Source organism: Megalops cyprinoides, chromosome 3 (assembly GCF_013368585.1).
Source record: "Megalops cyprinoides isolate fMegCyp1 chromosome 3, fMegCyp1.pri, whole genome shotgun sequence".
Taxonomy (NCBI): Eukaryota; Metazoa; Chordata; class Actinopteri; order Elopiformes; family Megalopidae; genus Megalops; species Megalops cyprinoides.
In genome coordinates this window covers 52,053,993-52,073,887 of record NC_050585.1, presented here as the reverse complement: position 1 = coordinate 52,073,887, position 19,895 = coordinate 52,053,993, and the positions used below count along the sequence as shown (strand labels likewise).

General features: G+C 45.8%; 2 protein-coding genes across 2 annotated transcripts; both read left to right on the top strand.

Moving 5' to 3' along the window:
- The first annotated feature begins 1,176 nt into the window (after nucleotides 1–1,176).
- Nucleotides 1,177–9,229, top strand: ecscr (endothelial cell surface expressed chemotaxis and apoptosis regulator). Its single transcript, XM_036523932.1, has 10 exons — nucleotides 1,177–1,460; nucleotides 2,042–2,104; nucleotides 3,643–3,765; nucleotides 4,365–4,451; nucleotides 5,131–5,238; nucleotides 6,629–6,751; nucleotides 7,294–7,392; nucleotides 8,034–8,067; nucleotides 8,678–8,748; nucleotides 9,099–9,229. Exons 1-10 carry the CDS (start codon nucleotides 1,400–1,402, stop codon nucleotides 9,227–9,229), a joined length of 900 nt encoding a protein of 299 aa, XP_036379825.1. The 5' UTR covers nucleotides 1,177–1,399.
- Nucleotides 9,230–12,171: 2,942 nt separating this feature from the next.
- dnajc18 (DnaJ (Hsp40) homolog, subfamily C, member 18) lies at nucleotides 12,172–18,453 on the top strand. The gene is made up of 8 exons (XM_036524814.1): nucleotides 12,172–12,740; nucleotides 14,036–14,207; nucleotides 14,812–14,957; nucleotides 16,149–16,358; nucleotides 16,859–16,974; nucleotides 17,065–17,174; nucleotides 17,387–17,559; nucleotides 18,240–18,453. Exons 1-8 carry the CDS (start codon nucleotides 12,614–12,616, stop codon nucleotides 18,362–18,364), a joined length of 1,179 nt encoding a protein of 392 aa, XP_036380707.1. The 5' UTR covers nucleotides 12,172–12,613; the 3' UTR covers nucleotides 18,365–18,453.
- The last annotated feature ends 1,442 nt before the right edge of the window (nucleotides 18,454–19,895 follow it).

The window sequence follows — 19,895 nt, the reverse complement described above, 5'->3', positions numbered from 1 at the left end:
GGAGGATGCGAAGCTCACCCTCAGAACTTAGTTTCTGGAATGTTATGGTGTGACAAGGGCTCCACCCTGTGCCTAACCATGCAACTGCAGTTCCATAGCATAAATCTCAGTGCTGCCAATTTTTTTTTATTTTGCCACCAGGTCTAGACACATTAAGAGTGACCACATTAGATCATGTATTGTACAAAGTTACCAGGTAGAAAATTTTTCTGTATAAAGGCCAACAGAATTTATCCAGGGAGATAAACAGATATAAACAGATATACAGAAACCAGGCCGACGGAAATCGTGGGCCCTTTATCTTCAAATGCACATTTTGGTTGGTAATACGGGGACTTTCAACCAGGAAGAGCTGCCAACACAAGTAACTCTAAGGGTAACTGTTTGTATTTTTGTTGACTATGAGAAGAGCCCCAGAAACAGAGGGAAAATTGAAATATTAAACCATTATTGAGGAAATCTTGAAAAAATGAATGACCAAAAACCGTAAAAGCATAAAGACTGGTGTGAGGGTGAAGGCAGAGGTCAGATGTGCTGTGGACTCAGAGGTTACTGATACAGATACAGTCTGTGTAGGACAGACAGGCCAGAAACACTCTCCTTTTGTCACCTTTACTGTTTTATAATAATAGTAAGAATGAAAATAGGTCTTCCGGCAAACATTGAAAGAGATTTTCAGAAAGCTAGTGATCTACAACAGCCACAATAGCTTTGTGTGTGCGTGCATGCGTGTGTGTGTGCGTGTGTGTGTGTGTGTGTGTGTGTGTGTGTGTGTGTGTGCACACGTGTGTGTGCATGTGTGGGTGGGTACGCCGCCACACTGTTTTCAGAGGAAAAGCCCTGAATCACAAACAGAGGGTGAATGATGCCTTTTTGTTTCAGACTTTTTCCATGAGTGCTGTCCTCCTGCTTCCTGCCATTCTTACACAGGAAGCGGCAGGAACCGCGTCAGGCTGGCGGTGACCACTCCCTCCCCTCCCCTTTTACAGCTCTGAGGCTCGGGGTGGGCATCGGCCGGGCACGGAGAGAGAGAGAGGAGCTCAGCGCTCACCGACCCACACGCGCAACACTCTCCACAAAGCCCACACAAAGCTCACACACGCGACACTCACAGAATCCACACATAAACCCCACACACACAGCACTCACGAAATCCACACAGACCCCACACACAAAACACTCACAAAATCCCACACACGCGACACTCACAAAACACTCCTAAAATCCCACAAGTGAGAGAAACTTTGGAGTGATCCTCCATTCACACACACACACACACACTCACTCACACACATGCTTAAGACACTGTGAGAGCCTCCGCACACACACCATTAGTCATACATCACGGGGACACCGTAGGAGACTCCTTCCAGACACAGGACCTCGCTGGACTCCAGAGATGGATGTTCTCCTCTCTACCCTGCTCCTCCTGACTGCGTGTCACTCGTACATCCTCACAGGTAGGATAAGACCACGACTCTCCACTCTGTCTGCTTCGTGTCTTTGAAAAACAGCAGTTCTATTAAAACTTTAACTTTAAACCTGCTGTAGAATACCCAGAGGCTACCTTCACCGTTCATGCGTTGTCCTTATATCGATATGGCAGAACAGACATTTGTTCTTTCAGTTTTTTTTTTGCTGTTGGTTGCACTGGGAAACATTTTTAGATGAAAACAAGTAGGATGGAACTCAAGGCTTTAATAACAACAATTTAAGGCCCACTTATACTGAAGCTACTGCTACTTATTAAATATGGTTTATTATTTTTAAACTTGTTAGCAAACAACTACCGAGTAAGTAGTGCATGGGTAAGGAACTGCTAATCTGTGAAAAGTTTTTATTATGTGAAAGTGTTTAGAGAACAGCTTTTAGCGTGCGTTTGCCATGGGCTTTATCATCGATATTTAGTGCAAAATACAATTAAGTCATTTCCTGAACAAAGCAGTGCTTCCAGCATGTTATCTTTTTATTGATGGTTGTACTTAATAAGTAATAACATAAGCATAGAATATCAGCTCATTTAAACCAATTTCACTTTCAGACCCAAAGTCAGAAACAACACTCCGGCCTGTGTCATCCACCACACCTGAGACACCCACCACAGGTAGGCCTGTGTCGTTTTACACACCTGAGACACCCACCACAGGTAGGCCTGTGTCGTTTTACACGCCTGAGACACCAAGCACAGGTAATTCCGTGGACTTCAGGGAGTTCACAGGTATCTTATGAAACGCTCATGTGTGATAAGATGTTTGCGAGCAGCTGTGAGTTTTCTTAAAGCATAATGGGGAGTGTGGATGGAATGTTATTATCTGGCTTTTTGAAAGGAGAGGTGATATTTCAGCAGCAGCAGCGTGGCTGTGTAAAAGACGTGCCATGCCTTTTTAAAAATGCACGACAAAAGCATGAGGTGAAGAGGGGGATTTAATCTAACCACAATGATGCTTTGTCCTTTGTCCTTAATGCAGAGCAATGCCATTCAGCATTACATGTTTTTTTTTCTCATCTCACACAGTGTTTGCCATTACATTCTGTGTCTGCTGGAATCATACTTACATTACGTGATTGTTATTTAGCGGATGCTCTTGTCCAGGGTGACTTACTCAGGTTGCGGTTTTTACACGTTGTCCATTTATACAGCTGGATATTTACTGAGGCAGTTATGGGTTATGTACCTTGCCCAAGGGTACAGCAGCAGTGCCCCAGCAGGGAATCAAACCAGCAACTTTTCTGTTATGAGCCCTGCTCCTGCCACATAATGAGGTGTACGGTTGAGAGAAATAAGCTTTGCTTAAGAATCGATCAGTCACAGTAAAGGGCAAAGCACTGCTGTGGTTGGACGGAGCTCTCTATTGTTTAATGCAGTTTCCCAGTCCTCCTCATAGCTACACGCCACGTATCCTGGCTTTCTCTGCAAAGTAATTAGCTTTGCCTGAGCTCCTTACTGAATGCTGATCTGGATTTAACATCTCTTCAAAGTTAACAGTGTGGAGGGCCGTACTGGAAACAAATCTGTTGCTAAGAGCTGATCTCATGGCAGTAAAGAGATACTCAAGGAGGCTCATTATGATCCACTCAACATATCTGTCACCCTTGATACAAATGCATGGCAGCTAATTAATTGTGTTCGGGCCTGAATCAATTACGCTGAGCAGCAATCTGGCGTTTTATTTGATTTTTTTGAGGGAAAACTGTATGGGCAACAGTGTGGTGCAGTGGTAAGCTCTGCAACTTGTAAGGCTGCTGCTTTAATTTCCCACTGGGGCACTGCTGTTGTGCCCTTGGGCAAGGTACTACCCCCAGAACTGCCTCATTATAATATCAAGCATAAATGTAGGGCCATACAGGAACTGCAACTGGTGTATGTCTCACTGGATAAGAACTTCTGCTATACAGCTAAAATGTAATGTAAATGTATTCAAAGCCCATTGCATAAATGTCTTATGTTTCTTTGTTAGCATGACACACATATCCATCAATAAATTACTTTCACAAAGGGCTCCCAGTCGATAACTATGGGTCAGATCCATATGAACATTTGGCTGAGAACTCCGTCAGACCTGCCCGATTATGAGCTCAGCTGGAATGACACACCAGCGGGTACAGCGAATCACTCCAGTGGTGAATGCTTTATCTGTACAGCTGCTTCAGTGTCTCTGACATCACACACCACTCCTCCTGCTCACAATGAAACCACGGCAACATCTGCTGCCTCGGCGACAGAGGGGACATCCTCCCCAGCCACACCCTCCACAGGTTTCCAAGGTAACCTTTATCTGCAGCTCTGACTAGGGCTATTGCAGCACTCCGTCACTATTGAAAGAGAGGGAAAGTCAATCTAATGATTAATGAACTTTGCCTTTAATTTTGATTAAATTAAGCAAGTATTGTTTAGAGAATGAAGAATTTTTTATCATAAACAGAACTGGAAAGTTACCAAATAACTTAATTTGACATTTTTATTTTTCATATTTCTTTTTACCCACTTTGCTCCTCATGTATCTCTTATGTATTTAAAGGTGTGCAAAGAATTCTTTTAGTTTCACATTAGTGAAAGTCTTACTTTAAAAAACTGCACTGTCTGATTGATGTGATCGCATGATGTTGACGGAAACTCGTAGAGGCTAAAATGCCAGTATGAAGAGATTGGCCGATGGGCAAAGCGACATGCTTTCAAACAGAGGCATTCACAGCGGCCCTGACTGTGTGTCAGGGTCCAGCCTTCAGTCTACTCGTGCCTTACCTGGAAGTGAACGATGTGCGAAAAAGGTATTGGCACAGATTCAGGGGTTTATCAGATTGGACAGTGAATAATGGTGCAGATCAATGACAGTATTGATATTGCCACACACCTTTCTGCACAGGTGGAAGGCTACTGACTGTAACGCCTTCATCGGTCCCAGGAACGAGGTGGACAACGACGATGACGACAGCAACAGCAACAGCAGCAGGTAAAGAACCCAGCGTCCCTTCCCACTGCTCACCTGTGAGAGAGCCTGCTTCCCACACCGCCTGTGTGGACCTTAGAAAAGCCTTTCTGTTTGTCCTAGTCATCAGTATGGCTCAATGACCTTAATACCTCCAGTTCAGAGAGGTCAGGAGCTGAGTTTACTCCTCTCCCTCATCCCCTAACCCCCTCCCTATCATTTTTCACACTGACTTTGGAATCGCCGGTTTGTACATCCCCTCAAATCACTACTAGACCTCAGCAGCTGTAGAAGCCAGATGTACTCCTGGATACACACCCAGAGTCTTTTTCACAGTGCAAGCCACACAGTGTACTGCAGGAGAGACAGCGCAAATTTTACAACATCCCATCGCCCAGAAGGTTGCAGGTTTCAGCGTCGGCTACCCGTGCGCACAGCACTTAACCTGAACCGTTTCTGTAAATATCTGCCTGCACGTGTGGATATATTATCTGTGAACCGCGCTGCGTATGGATGAATAATTACCAAACAACAAACATCCAGGTTCCACCTCAATGTTCATACATATTAGGAAAAGGCTCGGCTCCAAAAGGGCTTTTTAGCGTGCTTCCAGTGAGGAGACCCACGGGGCCGGTTTTACTGCCTCTGTGTTTGCGTTTCGCAGGGAGGGGGCCGTCTGGCTAACGTTGCGTTCCCGTTGCAGGAAATGCCAGCGGGGCGGAGCCCACGTCACCGGCGGCGTTATCTCCCACACGCACCACTGCTTCCCGGCCGCCGCCGCTCACCTCGCGCGTCACCACGGCAACGCCAGGTCACTTCCCCTCGCTGTTACGACAGCTGCACCGAGGCCCCGCAGGCCAGACGCCAGCGCTACACAAATCATCGTGCTGGCGTCTGCCCGTGCTGGATTAACCTGCTCTTATCCTGTTATTCAGAGGCACAGAGGTGTGCAGGCACAGGTCATGCGGTTTGGCAACAGATTCTGATTGGTTCAAGAGGGGCGGTTTGTAAACGGCTGTCGTGCGTAGAGAACGAAAACCAGCTTCCATGCTTTTGCAGGGGCAGAAGCCCCACTCCCACTGCATAGCTGTGAGAGCCATTCCGGGTTTTACTACAGGCTGGTTACTGCTCTGAGCAGCAGCCACCAGGTCAGCGCACCACACAGGGAGCGAACATTAACCTGCCGTTTCCAAACCCTGCAGAGATTCAAGCTGGTTTGACGGTTATTATGAGCTCCTGGTTTTTAACATACAACTGTGTGGTACAGCGGTTAGGACACTGGCCTTGCAATCAAAATATTGCAGATTGAATCCCTCGGTGGGGCGCTGCAGTTGTGCTGCTAAGCAGGTTGATTAGCCAGCTGATATGAATAATGTGTAGGTTGTCCTGCAGGAGCTGGGAGGAAATAGTATAAATAACATTAGGGTTATCACCCTTCCCAATCCATCACTATAATTACAGACTGGTGAACGATTAATCAGAGATTATTGGTGTGAAAAAGTGGAAAAAAATTTAGTAAAACACAGCTCATGCTCACTAATATAAAATTTTTGCACAATGGATTTGATCTGAATACCTTCATCATGGTATCCAGCTGTGCAAATGCAAAATGCCATAGGTAAGCTATGGAAGTAAACTACTGAAAATAATTCATCACAGAGAGCATTGCATCTACACATCATTTCCGCCCTTTATTACTGTCCACCAACAGGGACCCTGCACTGCCATGAGGAACTGCAGGAGAAAGTGGCCTACAATTCTGATGATATGAGATTTGTGCTAAAGCATCAGATCTAACCACAACTGCGCTTTGTTGTTAATAATGAGCAGCAAAGTTAATACATCACGTTTTTTTACTCTTCCACACAGTATTATGATTTTTGCAGTCACTGAAATGAACAATAAATACTCTGCAAGTGTGTGTGGAGTCATTGATGCATTAACAACCACAAGATTAAAAACTATGCAATGTAATAAAACAAAATGATAATGCAAGACAGCATATGATGAAAGGTAGGAAATATGATGTAATGTCATATATTTCTTTAATACTGGGCAGAGAATAGGGACAGCTCCCAAACACTCAGAACTGTAGGGCATAAACCCCCTGAAAGGCGAGACTTCTCCACCTGCCTAAATCTGTCAGGGACTGAGTGCCGTGACCGTTAAACTGACTTCCTTTCTGGTGTTTCCTGTTGCAGTGTCGGCAACAACTGCAGGACCATCCACAGCTCCAGGAAACTCCTCTACTCACCCGTCTGGAACTGAGGCAACAGTTTCCCCCACCCAGTCCACAGGAAACAGCCTCACCATGCTGGCCTTCGGTAATGATATGATGTGACGGCAATCACATCATAATCAGAATCAGAGTGAGAATTTATTAGCCAAGCACGCTTCTGTACATACGAGGAATCTGACTCCGGTTCCAGTGTCTCTCGTAGTGCTTGCATCCAATGTGACAACAACAAATGCCAAATAACAGTAGTGCAGGACACATACGTGGAATGGAATAAGGATGGAATGAATGAGATATACATGAACAGCTATTGCGCAATGAACATGAATTAAAATATGCATAAGTACAGGCTATGGATGTTTACAACTATTACTTATGTACAGCTATTGCGCTGTATTATATACATCTATTGCACAATGAGCATGAGATAAAGTGTAGCTGACTACAGGCTGTAGTATTCTGTCAGTAATGGTGACATGCCCAAGCTCACAGCTAATTGTGTGTTCTTCAGGTACCTCACAGCACAAAGTGAATCTGCTTTACCTCCTGCCTCTTAGCTAGACCTGTTGGTTTTGTTGGTTTATAGTTTTCTCTCAGTAATGGTGATGTTCTTCTACCATTTCCTTTCAGGGGTCATGAGCTTCATCCTCGTTCTCATCATCGTCATGGTGATTCTAGTCACGGCTGTCAACCTGCGAGGAAAGTGCAACAGCTCTTCAAGAGAAGAAGGTGAGTGTGTGTGTGCGCGTATGTGTATGTGTGCGTGTGCGTGTGTGTCTGTGTGAGTGTGTGTGCGTGTGTGTGAGTGTGTGTGAGTGTGTGTGAGTGTGTGTGAGTGTGTGTATGTGTGTGTGTGTGCATGTGTGTATGTGTGTGTGTGTGTATGTGTGTGTGCGTGTGTGCATGTGTGCGTGTGTGTGTGTGTGTGTGTGTGTGTGTGTGTTTGTGTGTGTGTGTGTGTGTGTGAGTGTGTGAATTTGTGAGTGTGCATATGCATGTGTGATTGTGTATCCATGTGACTGTGTTTGAGTGCATGTGTGTGTCCATATGGAGGCGTGATTGAGTGCATGGTGTATATTTTGGTAACTGATAAAGAACAGCGCAGTTAGCAGATACAGAAACAAGTATATAGATCTCTGCAAACAGCAATCGGACTGTGGGGAGAGGAGGGACTGAACACGTTACAGTCAGAGTTCCTCCCTAATAGCAAGATTTTACACACAAACCGTCGCAGCCAGTGAGCATTCTATCACTAGAACAATCTCTGGTAGTGTAAAACACTCCAGCCTGCTTCCTGGCTAACACGCAAGACATCAGCAATCTGCATCATAACACAGCTGTGCAGACAGTGACTGGGTTCTGTTTTCCAGGTAAAAAGACCGGTGATTCCATGGTGTCTGAAAGGTAAGGGGGATTTGGGTTGCAAACTGAAGACTTGTGTTTTGGGGGGGGTGTTTACATGATTAAAAGCACAGCTGGGACATACTGTACATACAGTGATATTCCACCCCACCCCCCCACACACACATATACTCAACTCAAATCCTATTTTGATCAGATCAGCTATTACATTGAGTAATAATTCTGTATATCCTGAGCAATGAGTGGGCAGCTGCTACAAATGAGCAATAAGTCTTTCATCGGAGTCAGTCAGCACGTGCTTTCTGAATAAATGACACAATACCACTCACAAAAGCAAAGGAAACAGAGCACGGAATCAGTGGAAGTATCAGTGTACAAACTAGCAGCCCAAAGGCAGCCTGTGTCCAACAGTGTTGCCTACTTTCTTGTGAAGATACAGCCAATTAAGTTGTTTCTGCTGTTGGTTTCTTTTGAGTAGCGTTGCGAAGTGAGGCAGTAGGCGTTTGCCTGTTCACCACTGATCCCTGCCTCTTGGTCCCACGTTGAGTGCCTTTTGCCTCTGCTCTCTGATTCTCAAGACAATAACTGATAACAAAGCAGGTGATTTAATCTGGTCATTTGACATTGTTTCCGTTTGCTGATCTGCTCCCAGCAACGTGACGATGAATGGAGAGAAAGACAGCATCACCCTGGTCTCCATGAAATCAATAAACACCGAAACTGGTAAGAGTGAACTGACGGCACCAGCATGGTTTTCAGGTCGTGAGAGAGGAACTAGAGCCCAAGACCTGTAACCAGAAGGGTTTGAATCCAGGTAGCATCCTGCTGTTGTACTCTAAAACGAGATACTTTAAATGGTTTGTGCCAGTAAAAAAAATACCCAGCTGTTTAAATGGGTCATTTAAAAAAAAAACTGAAGTTGTGTAAGTTGCCCTCTGCTTGCTAAGTGTCTGCTAAGCAGCTAAATGATAATGATACCAGTGACCCTGCATACAGTGGGTGAAGTCATACTCGCATAGCAAAGAGAGATTGTGTGTCTATGTTAGGAACTCTATCCTCTCGAATATTCCCAGACACAGATTCGCCTCAGGTCTCCTCGGTTCACAGCACCATTCTGGACAATGAGGAGCAGGAGCTGAGGAGGGATCTGCTTAACCCCACCCACCCCTCCCACCCTAAGGTGGGTCTGTCACTGCGACGCTGACACCAATCAACACACGCCTTCATAATCAGTCACACGGCTGTAGAGATGCCTGAGCTTAGGTCTGCATGAGCTTCAATGCCAATGTTAACCCAGTGTTATCATAAATTACCCACTACCAAGTAAAATGCCAGTATAAACATTTACCACACAGAACTCCCAGTTTGTTACACACCACACAGGCTACACACCACTCTGAGTAAAAGCTAAACATTAACATGAATCACACACTACTGCCACTGTAAGCCCACAATTAACTTCTATTGCACATTACTTGCTGTGAAAATAAAATTAACACAAATATTACAATCCTACAACAATCCTGACATAAACAGTAAATATCCAGCTGTATAAATGGATAACATTGTAAAGAACTGTAACCTATGTAAGTCGCTTTGGATAAAAGCGTCTGCCAAATGAATAAATGTAAATGTAAAATGTAAATAAACCTGATATTAACATATATTACACACTGGACTCTTATATGAATATCTGCAAAGATACTGGGTTGAGTACCATGGCAATCTGGTAATCAATGTTTCCTTTTTATAGATGGTGTAAAGGAAGACACAGCTGCCCTGCTGAAAAACACAGATGATGAAGCTACAGAGAGAAAAACTTGTGGTGATGATTGTGTAGTATTATTTGATTGAATTATTTTTTTTTCATAATTTTATTTTGAATGGACATTTTTTTATCTACTCAATGGTCATTTCCTGTGTTTATAGGTATAAAGCAGCAGGACTGTTTTTGTGTGTGAGTGTGTGTGTGAGTGCGTGTGTGTGCATGTGTGTGTGTGTGTGAGCGCGCGTGCACGTGTGTGTGTGTGTGTGCATGTGTGTGTGTGCGTGTGCGTGTGTGTGTGTGCGTGTGTGCGTGTGTGCGTGTGTGTGTGTGTGTGTGTGTTTGTGTGTGTGCGTGTGTGTGTGTGCGTGTGTGTGTGTGTCACACTGTTGCATTATAAATGTAGCCGGCCCATCTTGTTGTTCTGAAGCCACGCTGTATGCTGTTATGTGCGTATACTGTTTTTTAGGGCGTGTCACTCTCTGTTGCTCGGCTGCGTTGCCTTGCTGAGTGGAGTAAGACGTGATACTGTAGCACATTGAGATTTATGAGGATGCTCGTGCTAAGACAACCCACATCTGCATTCAGCGGACACCGACCCGCCTCCGAATACCTGCTGCCCTTTTGCAGTAAACTGAGGACGCAACCCAGGGGCTTACTCTGCGGTCTGCAACTGTAGGAGCATCATCGTAGCCGTCACCAAAAGCAGACCCTCTGCACAGCAGATCATGATGTCTGACTCTATGCTTGTTACACTCTCTCGCTACCTTTAAAAATGGAACATGCAAGAGGGTCAATATCAAGGTGTCTCCTATTACCTGTTTTTAGAGCTACTTGAAGGGAATTCTGACATGTGGAGATGGTTGTTGCAATTGTTCAAGTATTTATGTGCAATTATGTAAGCAAAGCAATTGTACTGGTTAGCGGGGTGATGTGAAGGGTGTCAACATTTCACCAGGATAACCTCCTTTCTGAGCCGAGAAAGCATTCTAAAGCTGATTTAATTTGAAAAGAAAAACTGGTTTTGAAATGTTTTGCCCTTTTATTGTAATAAAATTACACTTTTTAATTAAATAAGTGTTACCCTCTTCTGTCAATGTTAATCAGAGAAGCAGAAATACTGTAGTGCAAATTAGTGTTGTTCTCGGTTATGGTTTGATAGGTTATCAGTGGGAGCAGATGTTGATTTCCTCTGAACTCGTGTAGAAGTCACGCCTGTGTCATTATATCTTTACGGTAACAAGTGTGTGAATGATGCAAGGACATTTCACGGAAGAATCAAACCAGCGGGACGCCAAATGAGCGCCTCTCGCTTGGAAACTGCTTCCTCCCGGCGACGGCCTGCGTTCTCGTAGTGATGACTCAGTGAATTTCATTGTCTGGAGACCTGAGGAAAACCCGGCGAATCGTTTTTCTGATATCACTACGCCAAGTAACAGGCTACACTTTCCGGAGTTTGCAGACGTTACACTGAATCACGGAAAATGAAAAAAGGGAAAAGACATTTTCTACATTGCCTTTCTGTTGGAACCCACACCACATCATTTCTTTCACACACACACACACACACACACACACACACAATGTTACAACTACGACTTTACAATCAACTAGTGCGTTTTCTGAATTTAATGGGAACACCAGCGCGCTGAAAATTTTCAGAAGCAGCTATATTGGTTAATGCTCAGGGGTAAAAATATGGATACACAGACCTACATCATACCCACGCAACACTTTTACCTTTAGCGTTCTCCCGTGACCCCGAGACAACATCGCGGCACTAAGCTTTGGCAAGCGGGGAACGCGTGAGGTCAGACGAGGGCGGTGTGGGGAAGATGCTGCGGAAAGGAAAGCACTTACAACCCAGAGCAAAGAGGCTCTGAGTTGGTTTGGAGACCAGTTGTGATTCGAGTGCACATTAATAATTCTTATAGATGGAGGAATTATGGAGAATACCTGATTTACCTCGAACCCATGGGACAAACTGTTACCCTATATGGTAACATAAAGAAGAGAAAAATACAACGATAAGCCTAACGCCCCACTACGTAGGCTACTGTGACAAATACAGATTGTGATTCATCGCGTTTTTTAGATAGCACCGGACAGAGCCGGTGCATCTGTGGACTAACGTATTCCAATCCTCCCAACTGATCTGCCAGGAATTTATATGAATTGCAAGGTACAAGGATAAAAAAAATCAGTGAAGCTCTATCAGCTACGCCAGGTGCCTGGCCGACGCTGTCCTGTTGCATCACGACGTTGCGGGCTCTCGTATTTTTGACACTTTTCCACATGGCCATGTAGGGACACGCCGCGGAGCCTCGCCATTGGCCCAACACTCCGCTCCCGACAGACGAGCGGAGCCTGTTTCCGCTTCCTGTGAGACATGGAAGAAAATAAGATCTTAATGTCAGCGTTAAATTTCTTATTGTCGTGCAAGGATTTCAGCGCTGTTTTTTAATTTTTGATTTTCACAGCATTGAGGGAACAAAAAAAGAAACATAATAATTGTGCACGCGCAAATATAGCTAGTTAGCCATGTCCGCGAGGAGTGCAGGCGAAATGCGAGCGCGTGGATGATGAGAACAGATGATGCGAAACTGAATTATGGATAGATTCCCGGAGAAGACGATGCCTGCATGCACACATTAGCTGGCTTCTTTTCTCCGATATCGGAAGAAGCGGCTTTGGCACTGCGGTGTCCGGCCTCCCTCTCTTATTCGCTCTGTGCAGCAGGTTTCGTGTGTGGGACGAAGGATTAACGAGATCACGAAATAACAGCCGGCTTACTAGCTGGCTAGCTAGCGGGTAACAGAAAAGATGGATAGATTAGAATCGGATAGATTGATAGAAAAGGCAAAGCTCTGCTTGCGATCCGGACGGAGAGAAAAAGCACTCCAGTTATTGTATGAAGCGCAGAAAATATATCCCAGCACACGAGCCCGAGGTAATTTCGCCTGCTGTAGCGTGTCAGTCTGTCTAAATGTTTTTTTTATTATTATTATTATTGCAGCGTCTGGATCTTTTTGTTTCTTGCACAGTGCATACATATGTTGCATTTCCCAAAGTGAGTGGAGCAACCGAGCCAGCTAGAGACTCAGCGAAATTCCCGTGCAATTATTATTGAGAAACAAGTGTGATGCACTTTCGTGTGAAGGGTGCAGATTCAAGTCTATGTTCTGCTGCTGGACTACTGCTTTTGACCTGGCATTTAAACTCTGCTCCTGCTGTTATTTTAATATTTATTTTAATATTTCACACCGGATGTTTGTTTAACACAAAAAACCCCAATTTCTTCAGCAATATAGGTGTCACGAGGCGGTCAAATTTACATGAATTTGATTAATGTTTCAGGATCAATTGAAGGCGCAGCATCGGCCAGGGAGGCCGTCTGACACCATTCCCAGAAAACACTCTGCTTGCCAGAAATTGACAACGACGTTGGGATAACCTACGTCATAGCTACTCTACGTCATAGACTGGCTGTTCACGTGACGATTATTTGCGAAAGAATCAGCCAGCCAGCCAAAGGCATAGTTGTGTTCCAGACAGGGCAGCGTACTGACACTTTATTAGTAGACTAAATTTGAGTGAAATCATGGATAAATATGTGGAAGAGGGGTTTCATGTGGTTGGGTTACAGGTTGGGTTGGGTTTTGGAAGTTGATTGGGGGGTGCAGGGGCTTGTTTCCCCGCATAAAGTAAGAGGTTGTTCTTGCTCAGCTGTTGAAAGGAAATCACACCACCCTGTTTCCTGACATATATTTGTGAGGAAATGAACCACAGGAAGCTGCTCTCATTAGTTACTGCTCTGTAGTACTGGTGCTGTGAGGATGTGAAGTCATTCCCGTCTGAGAGTGTGGTGATGAGGAACAGCCTTGGTCAAGGCAGCAAACTGATTGAGTCTAAACAAAGATAGTCTAGTCGCTGAACAGATATTCAGCTTGCCATTCTGAAAACTTTGTCTCTCCTACAGTTGAATCTAAGACAGTTCTGATTTAGTCATTCCTCATCAGCATTCATGAAGGGGTGCGGCAGAATACAGAGGAATCATGGCTGTCACACTACTACACACAGCACAGAAACTTCCTAGACATGGCATTTTGGTGGACAGAAACAGCACAGAGCTGAATATCTGTTCTGTAAATAGACTATCTGTGGTGTAAAGGGGCAGAGAGTGGGCAGTGTGATGTGTCTGCGGTGGGTGTGTGTGACATGGTGGTCCTCTCTCCCATGCCGCAGTTCTGATCAATGCCATCCTGAGGAACGGCAGCGCAGCGGGGGAGGGCGGCCGCGACCCTCGGGGGTGCCGCTGGAGCGAGGAAGAAGAGGAAGAGGAGGAGGAGGAGAGCGTGGGAGGAAACGAGGAGGAGAGGAAGGCGTACACCGAGGATCAGAGGCAGGGCGTGCTCAGGTACGGAAGCCTGCAGGGACAAACAGCCCCACAGGGTACAGCCCACTCTCAAGGTCCCCAGCCAAGGGAAGAGACTGCTCTGGCTGTAGGGGTTCACATCGTCCTCTGTAGCTGCACATGCTCAGTTACGTTACCCAAACTCCTGCAGCATCGTCAGCTGTCCAGTAGGCATCAGCCCCATTTTATGAGTCATAGCAGTATGATGGTGGTGGCTCTGCTGTGTTTCAAATGGTGGCCCTTGCTGTCTGCCCATCACGAGATTGGCTGACAGAGCCAAAGACCAATATTCCCAAACCAGTGTAATAAATCATACCCCTGTCTGGCACTAGGGGGCGATGTCACCTTCTGTGTTGGACATTCAGGTTTCTTGCTCATCTTGTTGAACTCCTCTGCACCAGCACTGTGGGCGCTAACCTTTGGTAATATATACTCTGCTGTGGCTCGGTGCATAGCATTGTAACTGAGTGTCGTGCTTTACAGTCATTCAGAGTGACTACACAACACATAATACCACAATAACACTCACGCCAGTGTGAGGTGGCTGACAGTCTGAGAGGCTCTTAGAAACGGCCTCTTGAGTGAACCTTGTGCCTCCGCCCCACAGGATAAAAAAATGCAAGGATTTTTACGAGATTCTGGGCGTGACGAAGGATGCCAGCGACGAGGACCTGAAGAAGGCCTACAGGAAGCTGGCCCTCCGATTCCACCCGGACAAGAACTGCGCACCAGGAGCCACGGAAGCCTTCAAAGGTATGCCGCAGAGAAATCTCCCACAAAGCATCTCCCAGGATGGCTTTTTTTGCACATATGTTTCTGAATTTAGCTTTCATATAAAGTCATGTAGTATAGGGATGTGTTATGGACACTGTGATCTAGGGACTGTGTGATTTCTGGTAGTGTGTGCACTTGGATTCCCTTAGTTTCTAGGCTGTCTAGTTTCAGGGTTAATTTGTGGTAGGCTTTCAATGATGTTGTGCTCACACTCACTGGTGTGGGTATGTGGCTTGGACTGACACTGTTGCTTATTCAACTTGAATGCCTACACTTCTGTTCTCTTGTACCGGAATTCACTCTGCATAAGAGCATCTGCTAAATGAATGTAAATGTAAATGAATGTAATATAATGTAAGTCAAGAACATGGTTCCTGTGTTAATTACGATGGTGAGGGACAAGGACATTGGAGCACCTTTAAATTTGCAGATCTCAGCTTTCACATGGAGTTTACCTTTGTGTAGCACTGAGCAGCAGTCAGTGTTATGTGGGGAAGGCAACTCATTGCTGAGAGCTTTCTTATTCCTGTGTAGGAAACCATACCTTTCACTCCCTGCAACCTTAACACCAGTCATTTTCTATTGTATTAAATATTGATGTGTTGCCAACTTTGGTAGCATTGCAGACAGGGTGGAAAAAAAGAGTCAAATCCTTTGTTCAGACGCATTAACCCAGGTACTTAGCAAAATTAAGTCTGTGCATGGTTTTATTGTATAATAAATATTATCTGTGCACTATGTAATATTTTATTTCCTTCTCATAGTTACAGCAATGTGTCTGTTAAGAGGAATCATTACCATATCTTACATTAGTAGGACTATAGCAGTTATTGACTCCTTTTACATTACGTAACATTACATTATTGTCATTTAGCAGACACTTTTATCCAGAGAAACTTACATAGGTGACAGTGTTATCCATTTATACAGCTGGATATTTATTTGAGGCAAGTGTGTGTTAAGTACCTTGCCCAAAAGTACTGCAGTGGCGCCCCAGCAGGAAATCGAACCAGCAATCTTTCGATTACGAGCTCAGCTCCTTACCGCTGTGCTTCACTGCTGCCCCAACAGTAGTTCCTATGCAGAGATGATACCGTAATGCGACCAGGACCAGTGAGACTGGGATGTTCTGACTGTATCCATACGGTCTGACCGCCCTCCCTCCCGCAGCGATCGGAAACGCGTACGCTGTGCTGAGCAACCCGGAGAGGCGGCGGCAGTACGACCAGGCGGGCGAGGCCATGGCCACGGAGAGCTCCCCGCACCCGAGCGCCCACGCCCGGCACGGAGGCCATTACCGCGGATTCTACCGCGACTTCGAGGCCGACATCTCCCCCGAGGAGCTCTTCAACGCCTTCTTCGGCGGCAGGTTCCCCACAGGTGAGACAGCAACCCCACCCCTCCCACCCTGTGAAGAACAACGATTTAACCGTGGTACCAACAGCCAGGGAACAGGGTTCACTGGTGACCAGGTGCTGGGTCGTGTGAGAGTCCTGCAAACTATCAGTTGGAGAGTGAGGCTTTGTGAACCCTGAAATGGGTTTATGGGGTGTGTTATCGGTGACTCGCTGATCTGGAACAGTCACAGTATTTTGATGTGGAGGGCAAAGATTGGTTCAGTAAAGTGATTGACAGCCCAAGGTAACTCCACCCATTCTGGTGTTAATGAAGCCTTTCCCATCATGACCTCTGACTGCTACAGGTGTAGAGTCGGCACACCTGAAACATCACATTGTACAGGTTCGACAGCGGTGTCCCACAATGCCCTCTGGCAGGAAGTCAGGTCCTTTCACCACAGGGCTGCACTGCTGTGTGTGGAGTCAGCACAGTTCTGAGCTGTGCAGAACGGGGGCAGTCTCTGAGGCTGTGTGTTTGCGCAGGTAACATCCACGTGTACACCAACAGAGGAGCCACCTACACCCACTACTACCAGCCCCGCCGGCGACGGATGAACGAGAGGAGGGGGGAGGAGGAGGTGGAGGAGAACCGCAGCCAGGTGACACGCCCGTCGCGTTACGCTGAGCTGCGTTACATAGCGTTACGCTGTGTTACATCCTGTTACATTCCGTCATTTTTTCCCCCACAGAACACATTCACTGCCGTCCTGCAGCTTCTGCCCGTGCTGGTGCTGATCCTCATCTCTGTGATCACGCAGCTGATGGCCACCAACCCCCCCTACAGCCTCTTCTACAAGCCGTGAGTCAGCAGTACCCTGCGGCAGAGTGTGCGTGTGCCTGTGTGCACGCGTGTGTGTGTCTCTGTCTGTCCATGTTTGTCTGTGTGTCTGCATTTCTTTCGTTTGTCTCTCTGTCTCGCTCTGTGTGTTTCTCTGTCTGTCTGTCTGTTTGGCTGTCTCTCTCTCTCTGTGTCTGAGCGGAGTGGGGACCTCGTCTGCCTCTGACCCTCAGGTCCTTGGGGCTGGTGGTTTCTCGGGAGACGCAGCACATGGGCGTGACCTACTACGTGGACAAGGGCTTCCAGAAGGAGTACAAGGGGGCGTCGCTGCTGGAGCTGGAGAAGGCGGTGGAGAGCGACTACATCGAGCACCTCCAGAGCAGCTGCTGGAAGGAGAAGCAGCAGAGTAGGTCCCGCAGGCCCCGCCCCTTCCTGTTTCATCTGAGCTCTCAGCCAATCACAGTCCCCCCAGGCTGAAGAAGTTTACTGCAGCAGTGCTGAGGCTAGAGTTTCGAGTGTACAGACTGCACAGGATAATGGTGCTTCTCAGCTATGATACTAAGCCTGCGGTGATTTAAAGATTAAAGTGTCATCACTCATTTAGTACAATATTACTTTTGCCTTCTCTTTATTTGATAATTTTACAGTCATTTGTACGCTCTTAACACTCATTTACTATTCGTAGAACAGACTACCTGGATGCCTTCAAGAGAAAGCTGAAAACTCATCCTTTCAATCTTTATCTCTAGCCTACCTTCTCTGTCTATCCTATCTATCCCTATTTTCTATTTTTAAAAAAAACATTCTACACTGGCTTTAGCACTTAACTCAGTATCTTACTGACCTCTTGTAGTAGTTTTTGAAAGTTGCTCTTAGCATGGTGATGCACTTATTTAGAAGTCACTCTGGGTAAAAGCATCTGCATAATGACGTAATGGAATGTAATGTAATGTCATGATCATACATCGCGATATCCAAGCTGTAGTGTCTGCATTTCACGGCTAAAGACCAGATGAGCAGGATAAACCGTGCAGGTTTATGTCCATGTGAACGGGAGTGGCCCTGAATCCGTTTCCTCTCCGGCAGAGTCAGACCTGGCAAACATGGGGCAGCTGTACCGGGACGAGAGGATGAAGCAGAAGGCAGAGTCCATGAAGCTGGAGAACTGTGATAGGCTGTACCGCATTGTGGGCCGGCAGCGGGGCGAATGAGGCGGGGCCTGGAGGGGCGGGGCCAGCGCACAAAGAGCGACATGTTTGATTCTGTAGCAATGTTACTTTAAAAATTATATTTATTTTAATTTATCTTATTGGGTCACTTTAAGTCTCCTTCGGCATCTCAAAAAAAGGGTTGAATATGGGTGTCTGCCTGTCTTTGTTTCTGATCCAAGTGAAGGAAACGGAACTCCTGGTGGAGCATTGCAGCTCTCTGTTTCTCTGGGAGCGGCTAGTTCTGTCTGTTCTGTCTCAGAGAGAGGGCTGGCTGTGGCTTTGTGCTGAAGAGACTGGTTTTTACCTCCTTACATTAAGGAGACGGGTTTCTGACGACGTCTACTCTCGAGTTCTTCTGTTCTTCTTTACTGTCACAGGAAACGTCACTTATTTGTATTGCTTGTTTTTGCTGTGAATTCTTTTTTTTTCAGAGTTATTCAAGGATTGCGGTAGAACCACTAGGTCCTAAGCAGGATTGGCACCTTTTTGTAGCACAGTACATGCCTACTGTTTCTGATGTGAGTGTGAGTGTGAGTGTGAGGGAGTGAAAGAGTGAGAGAGAGAGAGAGTGAGTGAGAGAGAGAGAGAGTGAGTGAGTGAGAGAGAGGGGAGAGAGAGAGTGAGAGAGAGTGAGAGAGAGTGAGAGAGAGTGAGAGAGAGTGAGAGAGAGTGAGAGAGGATGAAGGCTAAGCTCACAGTCTGTAAAAAGAGCGGGAAGGTGCTATTGAAGGCCCGGCAACACTGACAGAGTTCTAGCGTCTTAAGGGTCTAATACAGGACAGCTAAACGTACCTCGTTCAGGGGCTGTAGCACCTGTAGCTTTAGTGACAAAGGTGTTAATCCGCAATAAAGAGCCCGAGACTGTCTGGGGTGGTGAACAGAGGCAAGAAATGGCATCACAAAGCCCTTTACTCTAGTGGTCAGTGCGCTTTGAGTTTCTAAAGTGTATGAAAGTACATTTCTTTCTTTGTTTTCTGACTCCCTGTGACAGATTTGTGTGTGTGAATGACCACTTTGGTGCCGTTGGCTACAGACAGCACCGAAATTATTTATATATTAAGTTTTATTTGATCGAATGCATATTTTCAGTGGTTTACTTTTTCCTCAAACCTTACACTCTCAGACTGCATGCAGCCCGACCAAGAGGCCGAACTTCACACCTCTTCCGAATTTTCAAAACTCACGTTCCTCAGTCTTAGACACACTTCAGAAAATGTATGTTTAGACTTATTGTATCCGAAGAGCGGCACAACCTGTCTACATTTATATAATGGACTCTTAAAACATCACGTTAAAGCTGTTGCTTTTTCTTATTTTCTTTCTGTTGTTTCTCTGTTCCACTGGAATGTAAGGCTTCATTAAGTCTAACCTTTGACCCCAGTTACCGATGTTGAATTTCTAAACGCTGAACAAATGAAGGAGGTGTGTGGAAAACAAGCGAGCAGAGCCGAGTTTGTAATTTCCTGTGGGAGAAGGGTCAAAGGTCGATTCATTGTGTGGGTGTGTTTTCCCCATCTGTTCAATGACTGAA